This window comes from Pongo abelii, chromosome 23, assembly GCF_028885655.2.
Source record: "Pongo abelii isolate AG06213 chromosome 23, NHGRI_mPonAbe1-v2.0_pri, whole genome shotgun sequence".
Classification (NCBI taxonomy): domain Eukaryota; kingdom Metazoa; phylum Chordata; class Mammalia; order Primates; family Hominidae; genus Pongo; species Pongo abelii.
The window spans coordinates 43,081,244-43,100,360 of record NC_085929.1 but is presented as its reverse complement, the minus strand read 5'-3'; the positions used below and the strand labels follow the sequence as shown (position 1 = coordinate 43,100,360).

The 19,117-nt window shown below is 51.4% G+C and overlaps 1 protein-coding gene across 1 annotated transcript in view; it reads left to right on the top strand.

Moving 5' to 3' along the window:
- Positions 1–19,117, top strand: part of CACNG2 (calcium voltage-gated channel auxiliary subunit gamma 2) — a 143,625-nt gene that overhangs the window by 109,076 nt on the left and 15,432 nt on the right. The window contains exon 2 of the mRNA XM_002831070.5: positions 7,931–8,014. Within this exon, the coding sequence (XP_002831116.2) occupies positions 7,931–8,014 (84 nt within the window). The remainder of the gene's footprint in view (positions 1–7,930; positions 8,015–19,117) is intronic.

The window sequence follows — 19,117 nt, the reverse complement described above, 5'->3', positions numbered from 1 at the left end:
GCAGCAGGCAGTGAGACCCCTGCACTCTGCTCCAGCCATCACCTACCCTCACCCTCACCCACTCAGCCCTCTGATGGGACCAGTCCTTTTGCAAATCTCTAATCCCACCAGTCTGTCACGTCTTTGTACCAGCTGACACCTCACACAGGATCACCCTTCATCCAGCGGTGTGCTGGTACATGTTTAACAATCAGCTCCCCGGGTGGGAGGTGGGGACCTTGGTTTGTAGCATTTGCCGTGGGTTCCCACGGTGTGAATACACCTACCACAGCTGATTTCAAACTGCTAACGAGAGCTGGGAAGACACTGGCGATGAGCTCCCTTGAGCAGGGGAGAGCCGGCCCGCACATTGCTGGCTTCGGGCCTTCTCTCAAGTCCTGTTACTCCCAACTCTGCTCTGGGAAATCTTCTCCCACCCCCGGGGACAGTATGTTCCCTCCTGTGTCCCGCACTTTCCTGACTGCTCTTGCTAGAGGGTTGAGCCCTCCTCAACCCTCCACCACTTCCTCATCACGCCTACACACACAGACACATGCACACACATAGACACACACAAACCCATGCACAGACACAGACTCATACCCATGTACACACAGAGACACACACAAAGACACATGCACACACAGACACATACATGCACAAACACACATATGCAGACTTCATCTCACCCTGCCCAGTGCCTAGCACACAGTAGGCATTCAAAACTACCCACATGCAGACACAGACACACACAAACACACATGCACACGCAGACACACATGCACACACACACCCATGTACACACAGACACACACACACCCATGAACACACAGACACAAACACCCATGAACACACACACACATGCACGCACACACACACACATGCACACACACACACAGTGATGTACACACACAGACACACACCCATGCACAACAGACACACACACACCCACAGACACACATACCCATGCACACACAGACATACACACACATGCACAGACACACACCCTTGCACACACAGACACACACATGCATGCACACACACAGACACATCCACACACAGACACACACACATGCACACACACAGACAGACACACACACAGACACACACGGGCACACACAGACCCCTCCCTGCTTCATCAGGCTGACTCCTCCACTTTGTGTCAGCTCAGGCACCTGCTCCTCCTCAGGAGGCCTGTGTCACCCACACACTCCCTCGTCTGGACACGCCTTCCTTCTGTGTGCCCCAGACACGCTCCACTCTCCTCTGTCATCACACACATCCTCTACACCACAGCGTGTGTTTTCTGTCTGCCACCATAGGCTGCAAGTTCCTTGAGGACAGAAAGTATATTTTTCCCCCTCTGTGTTCTCAGCAGGTTGCACGGAGCGTGGCATACAGTTGGTGCTACATAAATGATAGCTGAACAATTGTGCTGCCATAAGGCCTCATACCTCCTTCTAATATAGTATGTGAGGGATTGCACTCTAGTAAGTTCTGTACTGTCTGTCTTTGCCCCTAGAATGTGAGCCTGGAAGGCAGAGATGAGATTAGATTTTCCTCTACCATCCCAGTGCCAGGCACTTGGCCCTTAGTCTCTACCACAGGGACAGAGCGTGCCTAGGAATGAAGCTAGTTGGGAGGAAAGTCAGAGATGGAGAGAGGTTCCAGATTTTGGAGCACCTGGATCCATCTGTGCCTGAAGCCATCACAACCCCTGGGGTGGATTACCACCAACCAGAAGGAGATACAATGGAACCCTAGGCTGACCTTAGGGAAATGAAATCTCATTCATTTCATCACCACTCACCACTCTCCCCTTACTGGAGTGATGTCTGCTGACGTAGATGTCCTATGAAGTTCAAATTTCACTACTGATGCTTGAGTGCTGCTAGTGCCCCTTCCCCTCCTATACCTCTCCCCAGCACCACCATTAGTCAGACTGAATCCAGGGCCCACTGAGCTCCAAGTGCTCCTGGAGACCCCGTGCTCCTCCAGCCGACCCTCACAGCCTCATCGCCACCGGAGGCTTTGGGACAAATCGCACAGTGACCTGTATCCCAGTTTACCCCATCACTCCTCCCTACTCATCACTTGTCCCTCAGGGCTGTGTGTCCTCTGATCTGGCCGGATCTCTAACTCCCCTGACCTCCTAAATCCTTGCCATGGCACCTTCTAGAATTAAGGTCACAGTGCCAGCAGAATCCCCTCATTCTATCCTTGCTCTAATGGAAACCTGGCTCTCCCCGAAGGATACCACCGCCCCTGCAAACTCTCACTGTCGAGAGTGTTTTACTGCTCACATTCCAGGCCTCCCTGGGCCTCATCGACATTTCCGGTCCATTTCCCTGCCTGCTCCCTAAACCCCCTGCCTCTGTGTAACTCATCCCAGCCTACCTGTCCAACTCCCTCATGGCTGCTGCCATTCAGTCTTTGGGGAGCTGAGCGCTGGCTCACTGCCTCTGCCTCCAGCGCTGCTCCCGTTATCATCCTTGCAGATTCCACAACCAGGCAATCAGCCCCTCCAGTCCCTGGCCTTGACCCCTTCACTCCAACCTGATGTGCTGGTGCTGCCTCACTGGTTGTTAAATATTGACATACTGTTGTACCGATCAGTCTTACTATGTCAGGGAAGCTGGCTGGGGGCAGGGGTGGCTCCTGCATTGGGCGGGACAGAGAGAAGAGAAGGGCTGGGACCAAGGCTCCATCTTATCTCTCCTCGCTCCCCAAGGCTGGGTTGAGGACTGAGCTCTCAGAACTCAGAACCTGAGACTGAGTTCTCAGGTTCTATAAACTCCAAGGCCCACCCCAAGGGTGGGGGCAAGAGAAGAAGAGTCTCCCTACTGGCCCTGACTGGTGGGACTGGGCTGGGCTGGGCTGGGCGCACACCGCTGCCCTGCCGATGAGAGCGTCTACCCCTCTCACAGCCTCCCACTACCTTCCCATTCCCGGCCCTGACCTCCTGGGGCTGCTGGGCACAGAGAGGTCCTCTAGTCGAACCGTAGAGGACAAGTTAGCAGAAGATTCTGCACTCGCCGAGATGGAATGACCCTTACTCTAACAGGGAAGTTTGGGGAGCATCTGGTATGGTTTCCCGTGTCAAAGCACGGTCCAGTCAAGCCATCATTTAGCTCATAACAGCTTCATCATCAAAAGATCACACCACTCATTTCTAAAAGCCAATCGGTGATTTGGGGCTTATTAGAATAATTTGATGAATCATTTGCACTTCAAATTTTAACCAGGTAGGTAGTTTCTTAATATATACTCGATGTATATAGAAAATAAGAGCAAACGTTGTAGTTTTGCCTTATCTATTAATTTGTATGACCTTTCCAGTGCATACTTGAAGATCATCCCTACCTCCGCCTGCCCCAAGCCACCTCATTCGGGGTCTTACCCTTGCCCTTGGCATTTCCAATATCCACACCCCCTCCATTCTCTGTCTTTTGCATCCTGCTCTCTGGCTACCACATGCCACCCTTGCAGCTCACTCCCATGCACCCCCATTTCAATAATGCTTTGACCCCACGCCAACCCCAGGCTCAAAAGCATTGACTGCCCTCCCCGCTCCACCACCCACCCCCGCCTTTGCACTGCCTCACTTGCCCTTCGGGTCCTCATTTCCCTGTTTACCCAGCTCAGACTCCATATCTATCCTCATAATCACTCCCTTTCCACCCTCTCCCTGTTGCACTCACCTCACAAACCTCCTCCTGGTTAGAGGCAACTCTCCAGCTAACTGCACCCACGCCCCAAATGTGGCCAGAGAAAACCACAGAATCTCAGAAGTGACCTTCAAGCCACTGACACACACACTTCACAGCCTGGTCCACTCCCTCCCACTCTCACTTCCCTTCCCCTGTCCTCCCGTCCCCAACCCTTCCTCACTCTCAGTTGATGATCCTGCTTCCCATTTCGTCAGGAAAATAGAAGCAACAGAAGAGAAGTGTTACACACTCCCACCATGTCTGCCCATCCCCAGCACTGCACCCACGAGCTCTGCTGTCCCTCCTGGCACAGCACCACCCCCCTTGCACTGTGTCCTGGGCCTCATCTCCTTGCACAGTGCACCTGTATTGCTCCCCCATCTCTGCAGGTCATCCCTTCTGTCCTCCTTTCTTTTACTTTTTTATTTTGATTTTATTTTCGAGACAGAGTCTTGCTCTGTCACCAGACTGGAGTGCAGTGGTGCTATCCTAGCTCAGTGCAGCCTCGAACACCTGGGTTCAAGGGATCCTCCTGCCTCAGCCTCCCAAGTAAGCTAGGACCACAGACACATACCACCACATCCGGCTAATTTGTTTTTATTTTTTGTAGATATAGGGTCTTGCTACGTTGCCCAGGCTGGTCTTGAACTCCTGGGTTCAAGGGATCCTCCTGCCTCAGCTTCCCAAAGCTAAAGACTGAGCCACTGCCCCCAGCCCCTCCCTTCTTCCCTCTCTACTAGAACATTCCCACTAGTATCATACAGGCTTTAATATCTCCCCCCAACACAGAGCAGCCAGCACTAGCCAGCTAGTGGAAGACACCCCAGTAGCACAGTGCAGGGAGGCAGAAGGAGGTTAGGAGAAAGAGGCAACAGAGGACATGGTGGGAGCTCAGGCAGCAGGACCAGCATGCATGTGCCACGGTCCTGAGGTAGGAGGGAGCATGGCAGGAAAGAAGGCAGAGATGCGCAGGGAGGGAGGAGGCGGGTGGGAGGTGAGGCCAGATGTGGAGGTTGGGGGTCAGGCTTTGTTAGAAATGTTGAGCTTTTCCCCGACAGTACTGGGAAGCTGGAGTGTTTCCGAGCTGGAGGTGGCATGATCAGATTTGCATGTACAAAGGATCACTGTCATAGCTCTGTAGAGAAGGATAAGAGTGGGTGCAAACTGATGAGTGGGGAGGCCACGGCAGCCATCCAGGGAGCAGGGACGGTGGCCTGGTGGTGGGCGGTGCTGTCTCAGAGACATCAGGCAAGTTTGAGACACTAAGGATCTAACACAGACAGGACGCCCTGATGGATGGAGCCTGCAGGGAGGAGGAAGAGATAGATGTCGGCGCTGACAACTAGGCTCAGGCTTACACGAGGGAGCCCTGGAGAAGCATTCGCCAAGCTAACTGGGGCCTCCAGAGCGCCAGGCTGGAGGGAAAGATCAGGAGTTCATGTTCAGTGCCTTTAAAACATCCACCAGGAGACGTCATATAGGCAGCTGGATACCCAGGTCCAGGCCTCGAGGAGAGGTCTGGGCCACTGATTATCTCTCACAGCCTCTCTGTTAGCATCTCCCGAACCCTCCTTCTGTGCCAGGCACTGCACTAGGAGCCAATGGTCCAAGGGAGTGAGGCCCAGGCTTGCACACAAGGAGCAACTAGGCTCCCCATAGAATGTGAGCTCCTATTCCTGCGGGGAACAGGAGTGGGTGTGGCCCACCAGGATGCAGCTGGGGCCCTTCTGGGTTAAGCTCTGTCCTCAATTTGTGGGACGCCTCAGGGCATGTCAGTACTGCTCTCTGAGCCTCACTCCTGCACAGATTCTTTATAAAGATGCCTGGCACCAGCTTGCTGAAATATTTGTCAGATTGAATTGAAAGAAAATGAAAGTGCTTCGCAAAGTGCTTTTCAAATACACTGATTTGTAATTTTAACAATAGGGAGAATTTGTTATCCTCTTAGCAGCTGGTATGAAGACTTTTCCCACAGAGAAGGGTGTGTGGTTGGATTAGGGAAACAAGGTACTAGGGAGGGGACAAGGCTTCCTTTTAACATCCCAAGATGCAGGAGGGCAGAGGGGCCTTGACACGATGGGGGTGGGGACAGCAAAAAGCAGGGAACCCAAAACACTCAGAGAAGACACCTGTCCATGGGACCATTTTGGGTGGCCCTACCAAGCTTCAGTGAAGCGACCAGAAGTCCTGATATGCTCTGGGGAATTGTTTTTCTTGTAGAACTCAAGAAAGTTAGTGAATTTGGTACAGGGATAGCTCATGTGTGAAAGGGAGTTACAGGGATTTCTCTTTTCCATTTTATGCAGCATATAATCATAGCCAGAAGTTCCTAAAATGCTTATATTTCTATGTAGTCATAAGTATCCCTGTATACTATATACCTGTGTACTATTAGGTTGATGTAAAAGTAATTACGGTTTCACTATTACTTTTGATGGCAAAAACCACAATTGCTTTTGCACCAACCTAATATATAGGTCTATTTTTTATATATATATATATGTCCAGGCTAGGCGCAGTGGCTCATGCCTGTAATCCCAGCACTTTGGGAGGCCAAGGCAGGCAGATCACTTGAGGTCAAGAGTGGGGGACCAGCCTGGCCAACATGGTGAGACTCCATCTCTACAAAAATACAAAAATTAGCCAGGCATGGTGGTGTGTGCCTGTAACCCTGGCTACTCGGGAGGCTGATGCAGGAGAATCACTTGAACTCGGGAGTCAGAGGTTGCAGTGAGCCAAGATCGCGCCACGGCACTCAAGCCTGGGTGACAGAGAGAGACTCCATTTCAGGGGAAAAAAAAAGGTATATGTAATAATACCGTAAAATTCCTAAGTAATATCTATGGTACATACTAGAATCTGTCCCTATTTTATAAGACATAGTCTCAGGACTGTAGAAGAAAATCATTGCCAACATGTATTGAGGGCTGTATTAATTAGGTCACACTAGCTACTATGTCGGTGGCTGGACATAGTCAAATTTCATTTCTCTCTCACGTCAATGCTCCCAAGGACTTCCTAAATGTGTCAGGCACTGGTCTGACTACTCAACATGCATCAGCTCAGTGAATCTCCATGACAATCTGCCAGGGAAGAATTCTTGTTATCGCCACTCTCAGGTGAGGACACTGAGTGACGCACAGCTGGACCCAGGCAGTCTGGCTGTGCAACCTGCATCTTACCCACTGTGCATACGCCCCAGCATACACCCAATCCTTCTTCCATTCAGAGAAGGTTAAAGGACATTCACTGTGCCTTATGCTGGTGCTGGGGATAAGACGGTGAATGAAACAAAGTCTCTGCAGCCAGGAAGCCGGTGCTCTGGCGATTGTAGAGTCTGTGCTACTTATCGGTTTTTAGAAAGGCTGCATTCAAGAGTTCACTTGCTCATCAGTGAACATCGGGGAGGACCTGCCTGTGACACTGTGCTGGGATTTGCCCCAGGCCAGTTCTCACCTTCCCAGCAGGCACCGAGGAAACATTTAGCGTCAAAAGACCCTAGTTTGAGCCCTGATTCCATCATTTCCTAGCCACAAGTACTTGCTTAGATAGTTCAGCCTTTCTGAGCCTCAGTTTCCTCATCTATACAATGGGGATGATAATACCCCTCTCACAGGCCTGTGGTGGACCCAAAATGAGTTGTAGTTCAAAACCCAAAAGTCCTGCCCCCAGGGGGCTCAACCTCCTCCCCACCCCCATATTTAATTCAAAGCGGTTGGCGGCTTGGTTTGGTGAATTCCGTGCGGAATTGCAGATGGGAAAGTGTTTTGCAGGCTCTTCTAAAGGGCTGTGGCAGCATCTGGCAGCACCAGTGTGGGGTGTGTCCCCTTTAGAAAGTGATCTGCTGCTTTCTCACATGTAAAATGCAGGGTGACTCCCAGCTAAGCTGGGGCACAGAGACCGGCTGAGGAGCATTCATCGGCCTCCTCCACGGCAGTCCCCAGCTCGGAATCAAACCTCCACTGCTGCCAAGCCTCCGCTAATCCTCAGAAGCTTCGGTGCAGGGACAGAAGGCAGCGTTTTGAAGTCGTCGGCTTTAGATCCTCTCCGCAGTGCTGCGGGTGTGTGTGTTGTGATTCACCAGGCAGATGTCCAAACAGACAAAGCGAAACCTTCCTTCAGGGGTGAGGGAGAGGGCTGAGTGAGTTTCCAAAGAGCCAGAAGTTGGGAAGAGGCAGGTGGGCCCTAAGCGCCCCCAAAACTATGATGTTTCATGCTCTTTTTCTCCCCTTGTTTTGCAGGGAATTTCAAAGGTCTGTGCAAGCAAATCGATCACTTCCCAGAGGATGCAGATTACGAAGCTGACACAGCAGAATATTTCCTCCGTGAGTGCACACAATTCTTTTTATCTCCTTCCTGGTGGTGGGCCCTGCCCTTCCATCCTTCACAGAGTCAAGGATCAGGCCTACCTAGAGGCCCTCATCACAGCAGAGGGCAGGAAAAAGCTAAGCCTCTCTCCTTTCCGGAGTGCAGACCTTCATACATGCTGTTCCCTCTGCCTGCAATGCCCTTCCCTGCCTGTCTTTGTCTGGCAAACTCCTACTCAGTCGACCTCCAGGTCTCAGCTAAAACATCACCTTCTCCAGGAAGTCCTTCCTGCCTTCTGCATGAGTTCCTAAAGGATGGTACCTTATCAGGCTGTGGGGTCCTTGGCTATTTGAGTAACCATCTCCCAACTCTGCTAGGGTATGGACTCATCCTAGCAATTCACCATTATATTCTCAGCCCAGTGCTTGGCATGTAATAAGCACTCAGTGAATATTTCTTGAATAATTGGATGAAGTAACCCACCAGGCAGTGCCAGATTGGAACTTCTAATAAAAAAAAAAAGAGAGAGCGAGAGAGAGAGATTTTTTTCTTCCCCCGCAAGTCAAGTAAGTCAAAGTTAAATCCTGATGTAACAGCTGCGATCTTAAATCCACCTGAGACATATTATCAAGAGAAAGCATTCTGAGGCTCCAAGGAAATGTCTCAAGTATCAGCAAAAACTAACAAGGCTACCTATTCCCTGAGAAAGGGATTTCCAAGAGAGGGGCTGAGAGTCCTTGAGGCCTGGAACAGCAAAGCTGAAGGTTCTCAGGCCATCTCTTTGGAAGGAGGTTTGCTTCCCTCCCAGGAGCAACCCTGCCTCTGCTCCAGGCCCTGCCACTTCCCCTCCCCAACAGCACAAGGGTTGCCATTGCCCTCAGATCACTTTTATGAAGCATGTAGGAGGCATTTTATTATATAGATTGCCCCTGTCTCTTTCAATAATTACTTCTCACATCAAGCCCAGCTCTCAGGTCAGCCTGGAATCTGGTTTCATTGAAAAGCCCGTGGAATGTAAAGTCAGTCAGGCAGCTGGGAAGAAAGAGGGAGGGAACACGATGCAATTTTTAGATTCTTTTTTTAAAGGAAAAAATATCATACCCTGCTCGTCATTTCCTTTTATGAATTCCTTCAAGACGTTGCTCTTAACTGGAATTCCTAAAAGGCCATTTGGTTGTGGTTACCTGTCACCTGCGACTGTGTCTGGGGTGGGGCTGCAGGAGCCCAGCTGTGCAGTAAACATGGGTTGAGCTCCTTCTGTGTGCTGGATCCTGTGCTCAGTGCTGGGAGGCCAAGATGGATGAGGGCCTGCCCCCAAGAAGAGCACAGCCTGGCAGGGAGGCCCTTGGAAAAACAGCTCAACTTGGGAGACACAGCATGGCAGAGGTGAGGCCTGAATGTAGAAGGGGGAAGCCAGCAAGCAAAGCCAAGCCCCACACTGGGAGCCACACTCCTGGAGCACAAGGCTCACCAGGTGGAGCTCGAATGATGTCATGCTTTATCTGCTAGGCAGTAAGCGCCTGGGGGCAGGAAACTTGTCTCATTCATTGCTGCCCTTATAACAGCTCAATGAATGCCTTTTGTTAAGAAGAGATAGAGGACTCTTCAGTGGCAATTCCTAACAACTCAATGCCTCCGTTTCCTTGTTTTTAAGAAAGAAGAGCATAGAGCATAGAGTATTTGGTTCATTTTGGTGTCCCTGGACAAAAGACTTGGACTCAGATTGGCAACGCAGGATTCTGAAGGTCTGATTTGAGTTGACTTAATCCAACAATATTTTTTGAACATCTGTAACAGGGGTCGGCAAACTTTTTCTGTAAAGAATCAGATGTTGAATATTTTAGGCTTTGTGGGCCATGCAATCTCTGTCCCATTTACCCAACTCTGCTCTTGTGGCCACTGACAATACGGAGGCATATGTGTGGCTGTGTTACAGTGAAACTTAACTTGATTTACACAACCAGGCAGCAGTCTTCATTTGGTATAGTTTGCTGACCCCTGGTCTATAAAATGCTAGTCCTGGGCTGGACAACAAAAATAATTCTTTAAAGCTGGAAGACATGAGTTTCTATCATTCTCTATGAAGTTCTAACCTAGATCTTGAGAGAAGCTGGAAGACGGGGATAATTTTTCTAGAAGGATCCCCTGCCCCCACTCCCTACCCCAGCTTCTGATTCAGAAGCTCCTCTGGGGCCTCCCTGGCACCCTGCATGTGTCTACAATTCAACCCTGGCCACACTTTGCTGCAATGTCACTGGTTCACACTCGGGATCCCCAAGAGACTGTGAGCTTCTTGAAGGCAGAGCTATGTCCTATTCATTTCTGCACCCCACGCACCCAGAAAAGGCCATGGCAGGGAATTTGACCCAAAAAAGCACTTTGATGACTGAGCAATGAAGTGACTGGGTGGGTGAATATGTGAACACTCAAGTAAATCATGGTCTAATGCCCCGAGATCAATGCAAGCAACAGGCTTCCAGAGGAAAACAGCTGGGCCCCCATTCACCAGAGGTAGGCGGGTGGCTCCCAGAGGTGGGCAGAGCTTAGGCCCAAGGAGGCGGGCTGAGCTGCACCTGGGGTGGGCAAGGCCTGAATCCACTCCTAGTTAAGATCTGTCAAACCCATCTGCACAGCTCATCTGCCACAGCGGAGGCTGTGAGGGGGCAGAAGCAGCCCCTCTCCCTGAGGGCTAGCCATCTGGAGGGAGACCTACGGACCTAATGTTTATGCTGCATGCTGGAATAGAAGGAAACGTGTGGTGCTGAGGGAACCTGTCCCCTAACCCAGACCAGAGGAGGTCCTTCCAGAAGGGTTCCCTAGAGAAGGTGGCACCAGAGCTCATTCATTCATTCATTCACTCGAGAGATATTTACTAAGCACTCACTGAGTGCCGGCACTGTTGTCAGTCCTGGGGATCCAAGAGTGAACCAAACAAAGAGAGCCAGTGCCTTCGTGAAGGTTACATCCTAGTGTAAGAAACAAGTAATAAACAAGTGTGAAACACCTTGTCCCTGCCCTCTGCACCCTGAGATAGTTTTGTTGTTGTTGTTGTTGTTGTTTTTGAGATAGAGTATCTTGCTCTTTCATCCAGGCTGGAATGCAAGTGATGCCAAACCTCTGCTTCCCAGGTTCAAGCAATTCTCCTGCCTCAGCCTCCCGAGTAGCTGGGATTACATGTGTGTGCCACCATGCCTGGCTAACTTTTTTGTATTTTTAGTAAAGATGGGGTTTCACCATGTTAGCCAGGCTGGTCTTAAACTCCTGGCCTCAGGTGATCCACCTGCCTCAGCCTCTCAAAGTGCTGGGATTACAGGCGTGAGCCACTGCACCCGGCCCCAGCTGAGATCATTTCTGAGTGGTCTGGGAGGGGTTGGAGAGTGGAGAGTGATGGGGGAGGGACCAGTGGGTCCTGAGGGCATGTCACTTAGATAAGGTGGTCCCAAAGTTTCTCTGAGTGAAGAAAGGGAACCAGGTAAGAAGATTGCTGGGGAAGAGAGTAGCTGATGGAGAGAATAGCAAGAGCAGAGTCCTTAAAGCAGGCACAGAGCATCATGTTTGAGGATCAGAGGGGTAGCTGGTCCTGCAGGAGCCCAGTGCAGGGGTGGAGTGGGGTCCTACAGTGGAGACAGCAGAGGAACCCAATCATGTGGGCCTGGGACCAGGGGGAGACCTCAGCTCTCATTCTAAGTGTGATAGGAATGACTGATTTAGACACGTCAGCCTGGCTGCTGTGGTAGTGATGGCTGGAAACAGAGGCAGGGAGCCCAGGATGGGGGAGGGGGGGCAACCAGAGTGTAGCCATGGTGATGGTGAGAAGGAAGGAGATGTTTGGGAGACAGAGCTGACAGCAGCAGGGGTGGCCACTGATGGGGCATGGGCCATGGGGCAGGGAACAGATTTCAGGATAGGGACGGAAGTGAAAGGAGAGGGAAGGAGCAGTCAAGCAACTCTTCTTTCTCTCCAAAAAGCAGATTCCAACCTATGTAGAGCATCTCCTAAGGGACTTGGGGCTTGTTTTCCAGGTTCCCAAATAGCTCCTCAATTAATTCTTTTTTTTTTTTTCGAGACAGAGTCTTGCTCTGTCACCCAGGCTGGAGTGCTGTGGTGCAATCTTGGCTCACTGCAACCTCTGCCTCCTGGATTCAAGCAATTCTCCTGCCTCAGCCTCCTGAGTAGCTGGGATTACAGGCACCCGCCACCACATCTGGCTAATTTTTGTATTTTTAGTAGAGACGGGATTTTGCCATGTTGACCAGGTTGGTCTCCAATTCCTGACCTCAGGTGATCCGCCCACCTCAGCCTCCCAAAGTGCTGGGATTACAGGCATGAGCCACCATGCCCAGCCCTAAATTAATTCTTCCTGGAAAAGCAGAGGTGTGAGCTGTATGGGGCACAATCCATGCCTTCCGGAGTATTCCTAAACCCAAGACCTCTGCAGAATGAAGAACTGGACCAAGCTGAGCCACGCCAGGAATGCACACCGCTGGGGCCCCTTAAATTTCCTATGAAGTCACAAGGTCCATGAAACAGATGTAGCATCTTCCTTCACTTGTAAGTGTGAGCAATGCACACACTCCACAGATCTTTCTGGAGTGGGCCCCCCTGTATGCCAGGCCCTCTTTGAGGTACTGAGGTCATGGCCCTCAGGGTACTTGCAATCTACAAAAAATGAAACTAACAGGTGAATGATATAATATGTTAGACTAAGATAAGCCCTATGGGAAAAAAAAAATCAAGCAGGGACGGGAGATGGGGAATTCTAGAGTAGGGATGGGATCAAGAATGAACAGTGGCCGGGCGTGGTGGTGGGTGCCTGTAATCTCAGCACTTTGGGAGGCCGAGGCGGGCAGATCACCTGAGGTTGGGAGTTCAAGACCAGCCTGACCAACATGGAGAAACCCCATCTCTACTAAAAATACCAAAAAATTTAGCCATGCGTGGTGGTGCATGCCTGTATTCCCAGCTACTCGGGAGGCTGAGGCAGAAAAATCATTTGAACCCAGGAGGTGGAGGTTGCGGTGAGCTGAGATCAAGCCATTGTACTCCAGCCTGGACAACAAGAGCGAAACTCTGTCTCAAAAAAAAAAAAAAAAAGAAAGAAAGAACAAACAGCAAGGGCAAAGGTCCTGGGTTGGGAGCATGCCTGGAATATCTGAGGAATAGGACTGAGCCCCATAAGACAAGAAGAGAGTGAGCAAGGAAGGGCAAAGAAAGAGCAAGTGTGGAGAGCCCCAAAGACCCTGTGGGTTGCAGCGAGAATTTGGGGGTTTGTTCTGATTGACAGACACCATCTCACTTTTGAACAGGCTCTGGCTGCTGTGTTCATAAGGGACTGAAATCGGACCAGGGCAGAAGCCGACAGAAGAGTTAGAACTCTGTTGCTATAATTTAGGCAGGAGGTGATGACAGCTTGAACCAGAATGGTAGCAGTGAAGGGGGTGAAATAGGATCAATGTTGAAAATATTTGCAGGGCACCGCACACAGGATTTTCTGAAAGGCTGAATGTGGATTTCAAGAGAAAGAAAGGAGGCAAGGATGGTGCCAAGGGGCCGTGCCCATGGGGGAACAACAGGTTGAGACTGGGGCTCAATATCAGACATATTCAGTTAGAGATGCCTGTGGGACTTCCTGGGGCAATGTCACAGGCTCGGTGTGGACCTGAGGCCAGGGTTCACAGGAGAGGTCCTGGCCAGAGATAGTGAGTTTTCGCATTGTTGGCACGTAGGTGATATTTAAAGCCATGAGACTCAATGAACTCACCGAGGGAGTGGCACAGAGAGAGAAGGGGAGAAGTCCAGACACTAAGCTCCAGGACACCACGAAGGCTTAGGGGCCAGGGAGATGAGGACACTCCAGGAAAGGGGGCTGAGCAGGAGTGGCCAATGAGGTGTCCGGGGTAACTCCCACCATCCTTGCTACACCAGCTGGACTGGGGATGTAGAGCAGAGAGGGAGGACAGAGAATGCCAGAAGGGCATGGCTGGACAGCAGTTCAGAGCTCATCTCCTGGGGTGGAAAGGACAGTGGGGCTCACCGCGCTCAAGCCAGCAGGCCAAGCTTAAGATGTTGTCCAGCCTCTTGGAGGGCCTGGCAGAAGGAAGGCACTCAATTAATATCTGATGGACGAATGAATGAATGAATGAATGAATGGACACTCTTACTTCCCAGTGGCTATGAGTAACTGAGGAGTCCCCCAGCCTCTCCTGAACCACACTGATAAACAGCTATAGGAGCCCCTCATCACCACCCCAGGCTCCATAAAGGCATGACCAATATAGACTTCGCCCCACCTATAACTGGCTTACCCAGTAATGAATGTGACTGGACTGTTTCTCCCAACCAGCGCTGTGGGCCCATCGAATGTGTCTGCTGTAGCAGCCTCCATATCCTCTTCCCTCATTAACCAAAGATTGAGGAGCGTGGTGAGGAACGAGGCGGTGGTGACCGGGGTGTGACTTCTCTTGAATGTCAAGCGTGCATCCATGCGTCTGTCTTTGTGCATGAGGGCATGAGTCTGTGCTGTGTTCTGTGTCTTTCGGTACCCGCATGTCCGTGTGTTTGAGTGTCCGTGTCTGAATGTGTAAGCATTTGTGTGTTTGCGCATGTCTGTGTGTATGTGGGTCCCTGTGTGTTGTGTGTGTGTATGTGTGCGTGTTGTGTCCAGGAGATGGGAGTTGACATTTCCTAGCTGTCCTATTGTGATTTGGAGTAAGGGAAGAAGAATCAGAGGAATTTGGCTTCCTCCAACAGTCATGTATTAAGCACCTACTGTGTGCGAGACCCCAAAACCCACTCTATTGTGGCCACTCCTTGTCCAGGACTGTGGGGTATGGTCAGGTCTCCCCACTCCATATTCAGAGCCTGGGGCTGGAGGTGTGGGTGAGGTGCCCAGGGCTGGCTGCTGTCTCTGACGTACTCCCTCCAGGGGGTGTGTCACAGGCCACACACACAGGCCTCAACAGGGGGATCACCAGGCCACACTCCACAGCCAGAAGTGGACAGAAGGGGGAAGGGAGGCAGGCCCTCAGCAAAGCAGATGCCCCCACTCAGCTCCCCACAACACACACAAGAGAGGTACACCCAGTTGCGCTTAAATTTGACACCTCCCCAGGGATTCACTGACCACCTGAGGACGATGACAGGCAGCCTGGGGGAAGCCAACAGCAGGAGTGGAACCAAGGAGGGAGGCAGAAGTCAGCCAAGGCAGGGAGGACCCATGCGATGGGCATCTGGGGGGTGAATTTACAGAACTTGGACACCAGTGGGAGGCAGGCTTTGGCACACTCGGGGCTTCAAATCCAGCTCTGCCACTTTCCAGTGAACCTCCCTGGGCCTCAGTTTCCTCGTAATGGGGACGATGCCCATTGTCATCTTCCTAGCATTGCCATGAGGATTAAGGGAGTTAGAGTCAGACAGCAATTCACACCTGCCCCAAACCCAGTGAGCATTCAGCAGGCATTCGCCACGATCCGTGTTCACTGTTGCGTCCCATTGCAGAGCGATTGCCACGATCCATGCTCACTGTTGTGTCCCATTGCATAGCAATGAGCGCAAAGAACAAAGAGGAAACAGGGAGGAGAGATGGGCGCCCGGGGAGGGCTTCAGTTTGCAACAGGGTGGTCAGAAAGTCCTTGCGGCAAAGGTGACATTGAAGCAGAGACCTAAAGGAGGTGAGAAAGTGCTTGGAAGGTGCAGATATCCTGGAAGAGCATTCGGGCAGAGGGAACCGCCAGTGCAAAGCATCTGAGGCTGGCGGGTTCATAACAGCCAGGATGCCCTGTGATAAGCAGATGAGGGGAAGGCAGGTGGCAGAAGGGGTGGGGACCAGGACTCGGGAGCCTCTGCTTTCCTCTGAGATGAGACCACCACGGGAGGGTTCTGAGCAGGGGACAGGCATGGTCTGATGTCCAGGCTACCAGTATCACTCCAGCTTCTGCAGGAGAGGGAGACCACAGCTATCTCCAGGCTCAAAAGGCAGGTGCTCGGGCCCAGTAGTGGAGAGGTGGCTGAGAAGGGGTTTGATTCTATATGTATTTGACAGGACAGCCGGCAGCTTTTTTTTTTTTTTTTTTTTTTTTTTTGTGTGTGTGTGAGACAGAGTTTCACTTTTGTTACCCAGGCTGGAGTGCAGTGGCATGATCTCAGCTCATTGCAACCTCCACCTCCTGGGTTCAAGTGATTCTCCTGCCTCATCCTCCCAAGTAGCTGGGATTACAGGTGTCTGCCACCATGCCCAGCTAATTTTTTGTATTTAGTAGAGATGAGTTTTTACCATGTTAGTCAGGCTGGTCTCAAACTCCTGACCTCAGGTGATCTACCCGCCTCGGCTTCCCAAAGTGCTGGGATTACAGGTGTGAGCTATCATGCCCAGTCGAGCTGGCAGCTTTTACTGACAGCCTGGATGGGAGAAGTAAGAGAGAGGTCTCGTGGATGGCGAGGAGTTCTGGCTGGCAGATGGGGCAAACATTACTGCCCTTCTCTGACTCTGGGAATGTAGGACGAGGCTGCTGTGCGGGGAGGTGACCACTCTATTGCCAGTCTGTTTCATCCTGGTTTCTGTTACGGAATCTTCTCCCCACGGACTGTGAACAGCTTGAGGACACCACAAGGAGCGGCTGCAAATAGTGTCCTCCTCCCACCCATCCGCCCCCTCCAGCACAGGGCGTTTCCCAGGATCAGGCCCAGGAGAGGTTTGCTAAGTGAATAAACAAGGTACCGCCCGCCCTAGGGCAGCTGGCATGTTCACCCTCTTCCCAGAATGAGGTCAGAGGAGGATACTGGGTCTCAAGCTGGGCCACAGCCACCCTTCCCCGCCTTAGACAGTGCCCCTCCTCCCATTGCCCCTCTCTCCCCACCTCCACCAGTCCCACCAGGGGACATGAGCCAGGGAGGTGCAGGGAGACCAGGTGTCAAAACCCGATCTTGTTACTTAGAATAAAAGGGCCTGAATTCAAGGGGTGCTCCACTCTGCGACCTTTGACAAGTTACACAACTTCTCTGAGCCTCCCATGAACAGTGCTGTTTTAGGTCTCCCCAGAGCCCCAGTGGAACAGCATGAGGGGCATCCACCAGGCTTCACCCACCTAGAATTTTAGAAGTGCAATGATCCATCATTCCAGCTTTTTTTTTTTTTTTTTTGAGATGGAGTCTCACTCTGTCACCCAGGCTGGAGTGCAGTGGTGCCATCTCGGCTCACTGCAACCTCCGCCTCCTGGGTTCAAGCAATTCTTCTGTCTCAATAGCTGGGATTACAGGTGCACGCCACCACACTCAGCTAATTTTTTGTATTTTTTTTAGTAGAGAGGAGGTTTCACCATGTTGGCCAGGTTGGTCTCGAACTCCTCACCTCAAGTGATCTGCCAGCCTTGGCCTCCCAAAGTGCTGGGATTACAGGTGTGAGCTACCACACCCAGCCCATCATCCTAGCTTAGGATCACCCAGCCCCACCCTTCCATTTCACAGATGAGGGAAAAACGGAGGCCCAAGAGGGAAAATGACCTGCCCCAGCCCGGCACACTTTCTGGGACTGCACCCTGGGAGCATTATCCAGGTCCATTATCCTGCTACCTGTCCACTGCCCAGGGCTTTCAGCCCCTTCTAGAAAACATTGCCATGAGGGGGCTTCTGAAAGACATCCCCTCCAGAAGTCATCGCAACCAATGTGGCTAAAACTATTGTGACCCCACCCCATGGTTAGGAAACATCTAAGCTGCCACTTGTACTCACTCACATCTGCAGAACCAGAGCAAAATGTTCCCCAAAAGCCACCCAGCCTTCCTGAACGCACACTGGCCAGCAGTTTCTATTCTGTCCTAGTTCTTTTCTTTTTTCCAAGACGGAGTCTCACTCTGTCGCCAGGCTGGAGTGCAGTGGCATGATCTCGGCTCACTGCAACCTCCGCCTCCCCGGTTCAAGAGAGTCTCCTGCCTCAGCCTCCCGAGTAGGTGGGACTACAGGCCTGCGCCACCACACCCGGCTAATTTTTGTATTTTTAGTAGAGACCAGGTTTCACCATGTTGGCCAGAATGGTCTCGATCTCTTGACCTCGTGATCCACCCTCCTCGGCCTCCCAAAGTGCTGGGATTACAGGCGTGAGCCACCACGCCCGGCCCCTGTTCATTTCTTTAAGGGCTGGTCGCTACCACTACACCGATTTCATGACCTAGTAATGAGTCACAACCCGCACTTTAATAAACAGCAGCCTCAGTAACCCAAAGCCCGGTGACAGACAGCAACAATTTGCTCCGCTGGAATGATGACTACGATTTGCTGGTGCTCCTCGCATACCAGAAATTACTCTCATTGCTTCAAGTGTGTGTACTCAGTTACTCCTCATAGCACCCTGTGAGCTAAGTGTGCTTGTGATCTCCATATGGCAGAGGGGGCAGCAGAGGCCCCCAGGGGACCAGGTCACAGCTAGGAAGATGGACTCCGGCAGCCCTTCTCCTGAGCCTGTGCAACTGGTCACCAATCTCTACTGACAGCAGGAAGCAGGGACGTATCCGGCATCCTGCACAGATGGTACTCCCCAAGTTAGCTCCCTGGGCTCTCAAAATGCTTTTCATGTGCTATTATATATAGCACACGTTCATTGAACACTTGACGATGTGCCAGGCCTGACACTTGAAACATTATCTTAATTCATCTTCACAACCACCCTATGAGGGTGAGATGACCAGTGTCCCCATCACACAGATGGGAAAGGCAAGGCACAGAGGCTACACAGCCAATGAGGGTCCAAGAGGAGACCCCAAGCGGGCTGCATCTGGAACCCATGCTCCAAACCATAACGTTTGACTTCTCTTTCTATTTCTCACCCACCATCTTTGTTCTCCTCTTTCTTCTTTGAGGTCTTTCTGACTCTCTCTCTCACACACACACACACATACACACATACACACACACACACACAGATGCATTTTGGGGTGTTTTTTTTTTAATTTTTTATTTCCAGAGGTTGTTGGGGAACAAGCGGTCTTTGGTTACATGAGTTAGTTCTTTAGTGGTGATTTGTGAGATTGTGGTGCACCCATCATCCAAACAACATACACTGAACACAATTTGTAGCCTTTTATACCTCACCCTTTCCCCACCCTTTCCCCCTGAATCCCCAGAGTCCA